Source organism: Castor canadensis, chromosome 2 (assembly GCF_047511655.1).
Source record: "Castor canadensis chromosome 2, mCasCan1.hap1v2, whole genome shotgun sequence".
NCBI classification, from domain to species: Eukaryota; Metazoa; Chordata; class Mammalia; order Rodentia; family Castoridae; genus Castor; species Castor canadensis.
In genome coordinates, this window is record NC_133387.1 from 80,678,672 (window position 1) to 80,693,499 (window position 14,828).

General features: G+C 36.1%; 1 protein-coding gene across 1 annotated transcript in view; it reads left to right on the forward strand.

Moving 5' to 3' along the window:
- The window catches only part of Abcb5 (ATP binding cassette subfamily B member 5), a 103,835-nt gene that overhangs the window by 33,133 nt on the left and 55,874 nt on the right, over positions 1–14,828 (forward strand). The window contains 1 exon segment of the mRNA XM_074057934.1: positions 4,220–4,400. Within this exon segment, the coding sequence (XP_073914035.1) occupies positions 4,220–4,400 (181 nt within the window).

The window sequence follows — 14,828 nt, forward strand, 5'->3', positions numbered from 1 at the left end:
TGGGGGAGGAGGAATAAAGGAGAATGGTGGAGGGGTAAATTCTATCTACTAAGATAGATTGTAAGCACCTTTGTAAATACCATGATGTACTCCCAGTACAACAATAATATGATAATACAAAATTAAAATAAACTATGGCTCAAACAGAAAGCCTCAATAAAAATTAAAAAATATTTGAAACTAAATGAAAATACAATGCATCATTTTTTGAATAATGCAGTTAAAGCACTGCTCTGAGAAAAACTCAAGAGTATTAAGTGCTTAGTTTTGGAAAAGAAAAAAAATTCTACCATCTGCAAAAGAAGTTTCTATCTTGAAAAAGTAATGAAGAAATTAAACCAAAGCACACAGGAGGAGGTAAATAATAGAGCTTAGAGCTGAAATCAAAATCTGAAAAACATCACATCAATCATTGAAACCAAGATCTGGCTCTTTGAAAAGATAAAATAAATAGCAAGACTGATGGAGAGGAAAAAAGAGAAATGACCAATGTCAGGAATGAAAAAAGATGCCTGACTACTGATCCCAAAGTCTCTGAAGGGTTAATGTGCTCTGCCTATAAATTTAAGAATTCATAAGAAGGACAATTAATTGAATGACACAGACTGCCAAACTCAATCAAAGAAAAAGCAGATAACTTTAATGGGCATAAAACTATTTTAAAAATCAACTATCTCTCTAGATAGTAGCAACTGTTACAAATAAAATTAGCATCACAGTAGCATCAACAACCAAAACACTTAATAATAAATTTAATGAAATATTTCCAAGTATTTTATGCAAAAAGTATAAAACATTGCTGGAAAAGCTGGGCACCAGTGGCTCACATCTGTAATCCTAGCAGAGATCAGTAGGATTGTGGTTCAAAGCCAGCCTGGGAAAATAGTTCAAGAGACCCTAACTGAAAAAAAAAAATCAAAACAAAGAGCTGGTGCAGTGGCTCAAGTGGTAGAATGACCGTGAAGCCCTGAGTTCAAACCCCAGAACCACCAAAAAAAAGAAAAAAAAAATTGCTAGAAAAAAAATGGAAGACCTAAATAGCATGTACTTTGTTTATTTAGAGATTCATTATTTTAAGGACATAGATCCTCCCTAAGTTGATCTAAAAATCTGATTCAGTACTAGTCAGGATTCCACCAACCTGTTTTGTGTGTGTAGAAACAGACATACTGAAAAGAAAATTTATTTTTAAATCAAAAGGTGAAGAGTGACCAAATCAGTTTTTTTCTTTCTCCTTTTATTTTATCGTTTTTATATTTACTTACATGTGTATGCATTGTTTGTGCCCTCTTCTTCTCTGATGCCAAAACAGTTTTGAAAGGACAATGCCATAACTAACTTCAAGTCAGCAATTAAGGCAGTAGCAGTGGCATAAAAATGGATGTATAGATCAGAACAGAAGGCTCAGAAACAGACACACACATATCTCATCAGTTAATTTTTGACAAGGCCAATGGAATTCAGTAGGGAGAAGGAAGATTTATTAACAAATGGTGCTGGAACGAGGGCTATCCATAAGAAAAAAATGAACTGTGACTTTTGCATCACACCATACACATAGGCCATAAGCCAAAATGTTAAAGCTTGAATTTTAAAAATAAAAACTTAAGAGAATACTTGGGAGGCTAACGCAAGAGGATCTCCAGTTAGAGGCCAGGTAGGACCACACTGCAAGGACCAGGACACTCTGAGGTACATATGAGACCTATCTCAAAAATACTAAGGGCTAAGCATGCAGCTCAGTGGCAGAGTGTTTTCTTAGTAAGCACAAGGCCCTCAATTTGATCCCTAACATTGTATAAAAAAGAAAGAGAGAAAAGAAAATAGCAAACTGGACTCAATCAAAATTTTAGCCTCCTTTTTAAAAACCACCATTCAGAAAACAAAAAAGTAAGTCATTAAGGGGAAGAAAATATTCATACTACACATATCAGACAAGAACATGAATCCCAAATATATAAAAACTGTTACAACTCAATAATAAGACATACAAAAAATAAAATAAGACAAATACTTGAACAACCAGTTCACAAATGAACAATCAAATGACCAGTACTCATGAAAAATATTCAACATGATTAGTTTACAGGGAAAAGCAAAGTAAAGCCATAAGACACTGTTTCACACTCATTAGAATGGCCAAAATTAAGACAACTAACAAAACCAACTTTTGGTGATAATGTTAAGCAATTAGAGCTGGTAAAAGTAGAATCAGTGTCATTTCAGAGAGCAATCTGAATTTTATTTAGAATGTTATTAGAATGTTAAACATACACTTATGACTCAGCATTCTATTCCTAGGTATTTTTTCCAAAAGAAATGAAAACATGACCACAAAGAGATCTTTTACTTGACTATTCATAGCAGTTTTGTTTATAATCATTAAAAGTTGGAAACAAGCAGCTGAATGACAGATTGTTGCCAGATGAAATGCAGGATTCCCAGTAAATATGAATTTCAAATAAAATGAATTATTTTATTCTCAGTATTTCCCAAATTTTGCAGGAAATATACTCTTACAAAAAATTTTTCATCATTTTTCTGAAATTCAAGTTTCAATGAGTTCTATGAGATATGGGTGTGTTTTTGTTTGGTTTTGCAAATCAAGCAACCCAAAGTAAATTCATACTGTGTGGGATACTACTCAACAGAAAATGAGAGCAAAATATCATAGCTATGATGAATTTCAAAAAGATTATGCTAGATTTTCCAAAAGCCAGCCCCCAAAAGTATATGCTGATTTCATTTATATAAAGTTCTAGGATCAGCAAAACTTGATTTGTAGTGATAAAAGTCAAATCATAGTATCCTGAGGCAGGATGTGCATATGGACTGAAGAACTTTCTAGGTCACAGCAACATTCTGTGTCTTTATTGGGGTCATGGTAACAGGGTGAACTCATTTGCCAAAAGTCTCGGAGCTATGTCCTTAAAACAGGTGCATGTGCATAAACTATTCTACAATAGCATTTGTATTTTTTTAAATATGAAAATCAGTCTCCAAAAATTATAGGTTTAGAAAGGATAAGCTAATATCCTTGAGGAAATGAACTTTGTTTTTTTTATTGTTGTACTGGAGGTGCATTGTGACATTTATTACAATGTATCATAGTTGAATTTGCCCCCTCCATCATTCTCCTTTAACTTTCACTCTCCCTCATTCCTGGAATAGTTTCAACAAGTCTCATTTTTCCATTTTCATTCATGAGTACATAATATTTCCACTACATTCACTCATCTACACCCTTTCCTCATATCTTCCCCCGCTCCCACTGGTACCAAACAATTCCCAGACAAGACCTGTTTTGCCTTCCTGTTTGAGATTTTTCTTGTTTGTATAAGATAGCTATACAGGGAGTTTCATTGTGACATTTCCATGTATATATGTATTATAACCCCAAATGGAAGAAATGAACTTTGAAATAGAAATATAACCCAGTAGAATTTTACTAGCACTGCTTCATTGGTGCTAGAAGTGACCCCATGATAAATATGTAATAATTTCTATTTTGTTAACCATGCACTTACCAAATAAAATTAAAAGACTCCCAAAACTGTAAAAAAGTTTTAGGAGGAGAATTTTTGTTTTGTTTTTTCAGCAAATTTGTTTTTCAAAATATTCAAGAAGGAAATTGTGAATAATATATCAAATTGCTTTTAAACATTTCAAATAAAACTTAACTATGTGTTTGTATTAGGTGATTATTTAAAGATTTCAAGGCATTCTAAAACTATCTAGAAATGATTTGAAAAAAGCTGCAATTATTAATTGTTCAAAAAATTCTTGTTTATCATATTTGATCCTAGCTAAATTTTTCTTGTCTACACTTTACTAGAAGCTTTTTTCATAGTTGTTTGTTTTTACAATGAACAAATCAAAGGTCAGAAGCAGCCAAGTTGAAGTAGTGATTAAACTAATATTAAAACGCAACTAGCCAGGCACAGGTGGCTCACACCTGATAGTCTAGCTACTCAGGAGGCAGAGATCAGGAGAATTATGGTTCAAAGCCCACGAGGGCAAATAGTTCATGAGACCCTGTCTTGAAAAATATCCATCACAAAAAAAGGGCTGGCTGAGTGGCTCAAGTGGTAGAGCACCTACCTAGCAAGCATGAGGTCATGAGTTTGAACCCCAGTACTGCCAAAAACACACACAACTGTCCCTGCCTTCTATTTCTGTGCTTTCCTCTTCTCCCCCTGTATTTCATTAGAAATTTAATGAAATTAAATTTTTCTCCTATGTTGGTAGGAGAAAAAGGAGCTCAAATGAGTGGAGGGCAGAAGCAGAGGATTGCGCTTGCTTGAGTATTGGTTTGAAACCCTAAAATTCTGATCTTAGATGAGACCACATCTTCTCTAGACACAGAAAGTGAGTCACTTGTTCAAGCTGCACTGGAGAAGGTAAGTGAGCAGAGCATTTCTTATTTCCATGTTCCTGGCTCACTGTCATTTTTAAGTTCAAGAAAGTACCAATCTGTTGTGGATTATGAAGTTCTGAGCTCTCCTTAAAGCTGTAGATACAGGGTGTGATTGACAGGAAGGAAATAAATGCTATAATTACTGAGATATCTACATAATATGTATGTAGTATATATCTTTTCATATATGTTTATACTCACACACACACACACACACACACACACACACACACACACACACGGCTGATATGCAGACAATCCTCACATATCCATACAACAGTCCATATTTCCCACTTGCCCATAGCAAAAGCAACACCACCATCTCAACTATAACCATTGCATCATTTGCTTTTCCCACCGACACTAGTGGGATTCTCTTCCCTGACCACATTTCTTCTTTAGGGATGCTCTGGGTATTCATGATAACACAGCTCCACCTCAAGTAGAAAAGCACTGGCCTTGAACCGCCCTCCTCCAATAGTTCTGGCCCCTCAGTCCTGGCACTGACCTCCTGCTTACCACTGCACTTGGATCAGAGCCTCAGTGCAGCCATGGTCCTGCACCAAATTCCTCTGCATCTGCAGGCCAGTTGAAAAGAACCTTGAATATATTTCTCAGTGGCCAAATGCTCTTTAAAATCATGGCGGTCAGGTGCCTCAGAAGGCTGATGGCACATTCTACTTTGTGTTTGCTAGGAAATGTATTAAGTGTGTTTCTTGCTAAGAAGATTGCAGGCTTCTCTTTCAATGCTGATTTTATGGGACCAGAAAGAAATACTGGCAGCCACAGTGCCCACTGTTTTGAAAAAGCTATGAATCACTACTTTTTTCTCATAAATCTGATTGTATAAGGTTTTACACTTATTTCCTTCCCATGATGAGAGTCTCACCTGTCATCTGTATCATGAAAATTCCTGTTTGTGTGGAAACTTTGACAATTGGTTCATCTTGGTAGAGAAGATACAGGATCAGGGCTAACGTTTTATTCATTTATTTCTACTTAGTAACTAGGACAGTTTTCAATCTAGAATATACTCAATAAATTCTCTTTACTAATGGTGATGTTTGGTTATTTTGGACTATCATGTACTCCTAAGAAATGATTACACTTAATATACCTGTCTATTAAGTAGTTATATAAGTTTTGTTTAGGGGTTTTTTTGTTGTTGTTTTTTGTGTTTTTTGTATTTTTTTTTTCCTTTTGGTAGTACTGGTGTTTGAACTCAGGGCTACACACTTGCTAGGTAAGTGCTTTACAACTTGAGCCATGCAGCAAGCCCGTTTTGCTCTGATTTTGGAGCGAGGGTCTTGCTTTCTGGCCCAGGATGGTCTGGACCTCAATCCTCCTATTTTAGGCTTCCTGTCATAATTGGAATGACAGGTGCTCAGCTCTTTTTCAGTTGAGATGGGGTCTCACAAACTTTTTTGCCCAGGTTGGCATGGAACTATGATCCTCCCTATCTCACCCTCCCATGGAGCCATGATTACAGGTATAAGCCACTGGTGCCTGGCATAGTTACATAAGTTTTTTTTTTAAATGAAATAAGTGTTTGTTATAAAATAAAATATTTTTTATAAAATAAAATAAAATGTAATAAGGTTGTTTGGAGGTTAAATTTTGTGCCCATTGTCTTTCCATCCAATATTTTAATCACTTTGGGCAATTGAAACTAGTTCAAAGTTTTTAAATAAATAGTTGCTTGGCAACATAATAAACTAATAAATATTCCTTTCTACTAATTAAAATGACTCATTTTAACTCATACATAAAAACAGAAGAATGCAAAATGTTTATAGGTAATTATTCCAATTACATGAAACAGGTGTACCTGTAAACAAAAATGGCAGAAACATATGAAAATGTAGTCATGCTTCGTGATGGGGATAGGTACATTCTCTTAGGTGATTTCATCCTGTGGAACATCACCAGTGTGGTGATGAAATGGCCTATTACACACCAGGCTGTCTGGCACAGCCTGTTGCCCGAGCAAGTTATTATACTGAACAATGAGTCCACTGTAACACAATCGGTATCTGAACATATGCACACAATAAAAGTATGACATAAAAGCTAAAAATGGAACACCTGAATAGGGCACTCACTGTGAACCGGCCACAGGACAGGAATTTGCTGTGTGAATCAGTGAATGGAAGGTGGATGATGAAGGCCCAGGAATTTCTCTTCACTACTGTAGACTTTATAAGCACTGTATACTTAGGCTACACTAAATTTTTGATTAAATTAACCTTGGCTTATTATAACTCTTTTACTTCATAAACTTCAATTTTTTTTCAACTTTGATACTTTTGTAAGTGTATGCATCTTCAAACACAAACATTTTATAGCTATAGAAAAATATTTTTAATATCCTTCTCCAATAAGCTCTGTTCTATTTTTAAAATGTTATTTTTACTTTTTAAACTTTTTGTTTAAAAAATTAGACAAAAATACATTAATCTAGGCCTGCACAGGGCCAGGCCCATTATGGTCACTCTTCCCCACCTCCGAATCTTGTCCCACTGGGGCTGTAACACATATGGATCCTTCTTATAGGATAACTTCCAGAAGACCTGCCTGAGGCTGTTCTTACTTTTTAAATACATAATTAGTAGTCGTACACTCTAATGATAAAAAGTAGAGTTTGGTAAATATATACCAAATCACTTATTTATTATCATTATCAAGAATTATGTATCGTACATAATTATTAGAGCTATGCCTTTATACAACGAGCATTACACTAGATTTGCTTACACCAGCATCTCCAAGGACACATGAGTGATTTTTTTTATACTATGACATTATGATGGCTACAACATCACCAGGCAATAGGAAATTTTTCATCTCTATTTCAGCCTGTTGGTTATAATCATCACATATGTGGCCTCTTGTTGATCAAAACTTCGTTGTGGCACATGACTGTAATAGCAGTTGTGTGGCAAAATAATGGGAGAATTTCCCCTAAAATTCATTTACTGTAAGTATTATTTTTCAGATTTTCAAAGGGGAGGAGATTGAATCAATGTTGTCATGACACACATATATAAAACTGCTTTGTGTAGGGCTTTCTGGTCTTTTGTGGGGTGGGAATAAAACAGAAGCAGTAGGATGAAAAAGTCGCATAGCAGACTGGATTCGTTATATACTCTTCAGTTTACTGGGAAAGGGCTCATAGCAAAGGGGAGAATTCAGGTCCAGGCAAGGTGATGAGTGCGTCCTCCTTGGCCCCTCCACAGACAGTGGTTATAGAATCAGACATTTGGAGAGCTCTCTACCTCAGTGGGTCTCATTTCTGCTCACCTGTCTTAAGAGTCCCCAGATTCTGTGACACACTATAGCCTAACCCACATCAGTGAGCAGATTTTTATAGCTCCAAATGCTATGCAAGCTACTAAAGGCATAATGAAATGCATCCTTTTTCCCTGGAGAATGCTGCATTAGCCTCCCTCCACACCCGGCCTTCACATATGCCTCCCATCCCTCTTCCTCATTACCCCATTATCTTCCAGTTATAGAAAGTCCTAGAACCAATGAAACTGATCAATATCCATTAAAAAAAAAAAAGTCAAAATAGTAGTTTCCTAAAAAGCAGTGGTGGGTTTTGACTGCAAAAAACCAGCATGAAGGAACAATCACTCTTGTCCTGACTTGGATTATTATAATAGCTACTCCCACTTCAGACCTCATTCCCTTCAGCCTCTTCTGTGCACAGCAGCCTTACATTGCTATTAAAGTGTAAATGTGGTGTTGTCACACTTCTCCAATTCTCTAATCCCTCCTCATTTCATGTTAAGTAAAAGCCAAATTACTTGCAGTGAACAACAAGGATCTGTGGAACTGGGCTCCGGCTGGGACCTCATTTCTCTCCACTGTCCTGCACATTGGTTCTCTTTAAACACTCCATGGCACTTTTCCTGGGCTAACACACTGCCATGTGTTTATTTTGTTATTGTCTCTCTTCCCCAACTGGAATGTAAATTCTCCGGAGGTTTTGATTGGTTAACTCCAGCACCCGCACCCCACTCCACCAGCAATGTCTAGCTCTTCACAGACAGCCAAGAAATATTTGTTGAGTGGAATTGTGATAAATGTGGTGCAGGATGGTTCCAAGACCTGACGTGCTCTCATCTGTATTTCTTGATTTATAATTATTACAAGCTACTCTTGCATCATCAATCATTCAAGAAAAACATCTAGAAACATCTAGGATCATCTTGGATGATGGTTTACCCCACAAGGCATGAGCTCTCCCTCTGCTATAGGTTTGTACTTAGCATGCCAAAGCAGTGAAGTCCAAGCTGTCCACGGCAGGAGAGACAGCAGTGAGCACATGCAGACCTTTGGGGAAGCCATATTGATTCGGTGATAGAGCCTGTGAAAACTCTTTGAAATTTTAAAAATTGTAGACAAATCTAAGAAATGATTATTATTGAGGGAGTTTCAGTCACACACACCAGTGAAGACCCTTTAAAAAAGCCCTTTGCTAAGGAGGAGGGAAGAGATTCCATAAGTTTTATCCTTTGAAGAAACAGTTGAACATTTCTTTGCCCTTGCTGTACTTTCTTGGTGTGATGTACCCTCTTGGTCTTCCTCGGGGATCCCTTTTGTTATATTTATACTACTTAGAGAACTGAACAATAAGAAAATTTCATTAGGCTCTGGGCTATTTTATTAAGTTAAGCCCTAAGAAGTAGTTATACAAAGTTAGGACACACACACACACATTTTAATGTGCCTTGTCAGTATCAGTTAAATGTCTTACTCTGTACTTTGATATGGAATTGGGAAATTTAAAAATTTTTTTTAATTATTTGTAGCAACACTATGGTAGCTGGGAACAGAAAGGGGATTTCTGCAAGGGGATTTCCTTGGCTGGAATTTGGCTAGGGGAGCAAAGGTAAAACAAACTGCCTCATGCTAAAAACATCATGGGCATTTTGTAAGCCTCCTAGATCAAGCTCACATTTGTGAGGCATGATGTTAAATTCTAAGTCACTAACTTCTTTTAGGATAGAGCTACTCCCTTTGGATAAATCAAGGTTTCATTGAGAATCTGATTAAGGAAGGGAAAAATAAATGATAGTCCTTCAGCAAAAATGTACAAAGAGATTTCTGTATAATATTAAGGCTTCTAGAAACTCGGAGGCCAGATGTAACAGAGGAACAAATGTATGATAATAGGGATCCCAAAAGTTGCATGAGGCACTTACTCTCCTATTTTTCATCTAACCTCTGCACAATATTGTTTCAAAATCTCACACCTGCTATGGGTAAATCCACATTAGACTTCAAAACTAGTCTCTTCTATTAAACGCAGAATTACCTTATGACCCAGCGGTACTACTTCAGAGTATATGCCCAGAATAATGAAAGCAAGGTCTCAAAAAGATATTAGTATACCAATACTCATAGTAGCATCATTTAGAATAGCTAAAAGATGGAAATAACCCAAATTTCTATCAACAGATGAATAAGTAAAATGTGGTATGTATACACACAGCATCAGTCTTAGAAAAAAGAATAAAATTCTGATACATGCTACAGCATGGTGACCCTTGAAGATATTGTGCTGAGTAAAATACATCAGACACAAAATGATAAATACTGAATGGTGTCACTCATATGAAGTACCTAGAATAGTCAAATTAATAGAGGCAGAAAATGTTGGCTACCAAGGGCTGGATGGAGGGGGAAACTGGGAATTACTGTTTAATGGGTACAGTTTCAACATGGGATAATGAAAAAAATCTAGAAATAGAGCTGTAGCTGGGTGTGGTGGTGCATGGCTATAATCTCAGCAGAAGGATGCTGAGGCACAAGGACCTCAAGTTCAAGGCCACACTGAGCAACATAGCAAGACCTTATCTCTAACTCCTCACCCCACCAAAAGAAATTCCAGAGACAGAGAAATACATCCACTATGTAAACATACTTGTGCCACAGAGTTGTGCACTTAAAATGATTAAAACTATAAATTTTATGTTACAGATATTTTACCCCAAAAAAGAATAGCAATCTAAATCTGAGTACAAAAGCATAGGTTTTTTAAAATAATTTTTTATAGTGACAGAGAAGATTTTGGCCTCTCAAGTTCAGAAAGGCCTTGTCCTTAAAAATGGTTAAAATCTCCCAATATACACTTTTCCACAATTTAAAAAAATAAATAAAACTAGCCTCTTTCCAAAGTACAGTCTCTTCTTAGGAAGGAAAATCTATACCTCAAACCACTCTCCAAGTGGAAGTTCCATGGGGTCTTATAATGGACTTCCTTCATTTCCATAAGTTGTTTGCTTTGGTCTTACTCTATATACCTGGTGGATTTCTCTTTCATAAATGTATTTAAGTCAGTCTTATATATCAAGGCATGTCAAAGTCTTACATATAAAAATCTTTAAAAATACTGTTGATGGTTTTAAAAAGTAAATAAGCAGTATTCTCCATAATATGGATAAGTATCTTGATGACTTTTACACACTTAAATTATTCCAATGTATCGCCCTCCCCTCACATGTAAGGAAGATGCCGATATGATTAATTAATTTTCTTAGTTGTTACCAATTAAGATAAGACTAATATCCGAGTTATTGTTTAGCATTCTGGGCTAACTAAGGTCTTACTTCCTCCTGGAAGGAAGATAATGACTGCATTTTCTCTTCTTGTCTAATATTTACTTCATTTTTTGGTAAATTTTCTCCATAAATGCTTAAGTGATTTGCTTTTTAATAAAGTTAAATGAAGGAAAGGGTGTTAAATGCCAATAAGTAACTTTGCTATCTCCTATTATTAACTTGTTTAACTTATTTGGAAGTAAGAATGAAGAGATTTCCAGGCAATAAAGAAAACATTCGACAATCAGATATTATTCCATGTATGTAATTAGTGCACCTATCCTCAGTTCAGCCAAGAGTCTACACTTTGGTAGTTTTCCTTTCTGAGGGTCTTAACCCAAGTGTAAACATGTTCCCATGAGTAGATTCCTGCAAGTTGAAAGGAAGGGGTCAAGGAGGTGAGTAACTTATTAAATATAGCTTCTAAGTTCAACACTTTGCTATTTGTCATCTCATTTGACAAAAGAGAAAGCACTCACACAGGTGAGGCAGCCTGACCGCAGTCCCGCAGTGTTGAGGTGTGGATCCACTGTTGATCCAGAACACCAGCCCAGTTAGCGTTCAACATCACAATGAGGAAAAGAACCCAGAAACCAGTGTTTTCCTCTTACCTACCGTAGTGGCCTTCTTATAGGGAATGGTCACTTAAAATCTGATATCAAAGGGGAAGGAACTGTAGAAGAGTAGAGAGGTTCCATGCCATGTTCCTGGAGTAGTAGGCTACTAAGCCTTCCAAGAGTTCTCAAGGAGTGGGAGAAGGTGGAGACATCAGGTAGACTAGCAGGGCTGCCTCCCAACTCCCCTGAAAATTCAAACAAAGCCAAAATCCACTCTGTGGATTTTTTTAAAGTATATCAAGTTTCCACATGAACTTTCTTTTGATATAAAGATTTTGCAGCTTAAAAAGAAAAAGTTGAACACTATAAGACTACATCAGGGACGGGTGTGTCACCAATGGGCCCCAATCCAACCGAGGCAATCTCCTAGGAGACAGTGAGGGACACTGTGTTCTCACAGGTTTCCCTCACCACACTTGCCACCAGGACACTAGAGCTCTCTCTGCTTTCAGGGCTCTCCAGAGAGCATGTTAGGCCTGCTAATTCACTGAGGACTGAAATGCAGGCCCTCTCAAACACTCAGGGTTTTGTATTATTCTCCTCTTCACCTTCATTCAAGGACCATGCTCTTGGGTAGGAAAATAGCTGGTCTCCTCAGGCCCTTATCTTTGCCAGCAGTTCTGTGAAGGATGTTTTAAAGCACCCTCTATCCCAAGACCCAAGTTAATTACATGGTGATTCATGGCTGTGCACAGAATTGTGAAGCAATCTGAAAAATGTCAGCCAAGTGTCAAGTAGAGACCTCTCTTCTCATTGACCTTTTTTGGGTCAAATACCTAATTATTAGGCTTTTAGCATTACAAAATCTATGAAGTAGGAGAGAAGATACTAGGAAATTCTTTCAAAATTGTACTTTCTATGAGAAATAGTAGCAAAAGAGATGTTGAAAATCCACCAGGTTTTCTTTGACAGATCTTGAGAAACAGTGACGCAAGTTACCCTGCCCCATCCTATCTTTACTTTCTAGTAGTTTGGGCTAAAAGACAAAGCATCAGTTCAAACTTCCCTTCTTTTTAAATACATGTCTTTCCAGTTGGTCCAGCATGATTTAGTTAAAACATTATCTTTTCTAAATGTATTTTCTTTCATACTTTTGTTTTAAAAAAATCATCTGCCTCATATGCATGGGTCTATTTCTACACTTTATACTCTGTAATGTTGATGTTTCTCTTTTGATTTGTATTTTGTGTCTAATTAATTTCTGCTTAGATTTTTGTAATTTCCTGTTGTTCTGAGTTTAACTTGCTCTTGTTCTTCTGATTCTTTGGGTGAATTTGAGGTCATTTGGTTTCCAAGTATTTGGGGGTTTTCTAGTCATTTTTCTGTATTGATTTAAATTTTAATTCCAGTGTGTTCAGAGAATGTGATTTAGTTTTCTTTCTTTCTTTTTTTTTTTTTTCTTTTGAAATAGGGTCTCACTATGCTGCCCGCTCTGGCCTTGAACGTCTGATCCTCCTGCCTCAGCTTTTCAAGTAGCTGGAATTATAGGTACATGTCACTGTGCCTAGTTAGAGAATATACTTTGTATAACATGAATCATTTCAAATTTATTAACATTTGCTTTAAGACAGAGATTATGGTCTATCTTGGCTAATGTTCTATGTACACTTGAAAGTAATGTGTATTTTACTGTTCTTGGGTGGCGTGTTCTAAACATATCAATATATTACTTCATCAAGTGTTACTCAAGTATTCCTTATTCTTACTGTCTACTTATTCTGTCAATTACTAACATAGAAATATGGAATTATCCAATTATTACAGTTCATTTGTACACTGGTCCTTGCAGTCATATCCATTTTGATGTTATGTATTTCAGACTTCTGTTATTAGGTATCAGCTTTTAGGCTTGTTATATCCTCTGGGTGAATTGATCCCTTTATCATTAACAAATAAATTTATTTACCCTGATTGTATCTCTTGCCCTTTAGTTTACTTTAACTAGTAGAGTCATTCCATCTTTCTTTTACTTAATGGTATGCATTTTCCATCCTTCTATTTGATCTATTTATGTCTTTACATTTTAATATATTTCTTATAGGTGGTATATTTCAGTCTTGGTTTTGTGTTTCATCTGACATTCTCTGACTTCTTATTCCATTTACATTTATTATAATCATTAAGGGTTCCAAGAATACACAACGAAGAAAGCATAATCTATTCAGCAAATGTTGCTGGGTAAATTGGATATACACATGTAAAAGAATGAAAATTGTACTCTTATCTTTCATCATATAAAAAATCAACTCAAGCTGCATGCCAGCGGCTTGTGCCTATAATTCTAGCTACTCAGGAGACAGAGGTCAGGAGGATCACACTTGGAAGCATAGTTCGCAAGACCTTAACTCAAAAAAAAAAAATAAACCCTCCACAAAAAAAGGGCTGGTGGAGTGGCTCAAGGTATAGGCCTTGGGTTCAAGCCCCAGTACCATCAAAAATTTTTAAAAAATCAACTCAAAATAGAACAAAGATTTAAATGCAAGACTTGAAACTATAACTTGTAAAAGAAAACATAAGGCAAAATCTTCATAGCATTGACTTGACCATGATTTCTTGGCTATGATAGCGAAAGCACCAACAACAAAAGCAAAATTAGACAAGTAGAAGTAAAACAAGCAAGAACTTCTGCAGCAAAGGAAAGAATCAATAAAGTGAAAAGACAACTTACGTAATAAGATAACACATTTGGAAAACATACATCTGATCAGGGATCCAAAATATATAAAGAATGCCCACAACTGAATAGCAATAATAATAATATTAACCCAATTTTAAATAGACAAAAGTCTTAAAAACATGCTTCTCCAACAAGAAGCAGGTTGCTTATTGCTTGTCCAACAAGTTTGTGAAAATATTTTTGTCATTACTAATTATCAAAGAAATGCAAATCAAAACCACAACTGGGTATTTCCTCATACCTGTTAGGATGGTAAGAATGGATGTTGTTGCAAAATTTAATAAATAAATAATTTGGTTTTTTGGTGGTAATGGGGTTTGAACTCAGGGCTTCACGCTTGCTAGGCAGTTGCTCTACCACTTGAGCCACTCCAACAGTGCAACAAATAAATAATTTAAAAGAAAACAAATGTTAGTGTGGATATGAAAAGTTGGAAACTTTTTGTAGTATTGGTGGGAATGCAAAATGTTACGGCTTCTTTGGAAAACAGTATGGAAGTTCCAGAAGAA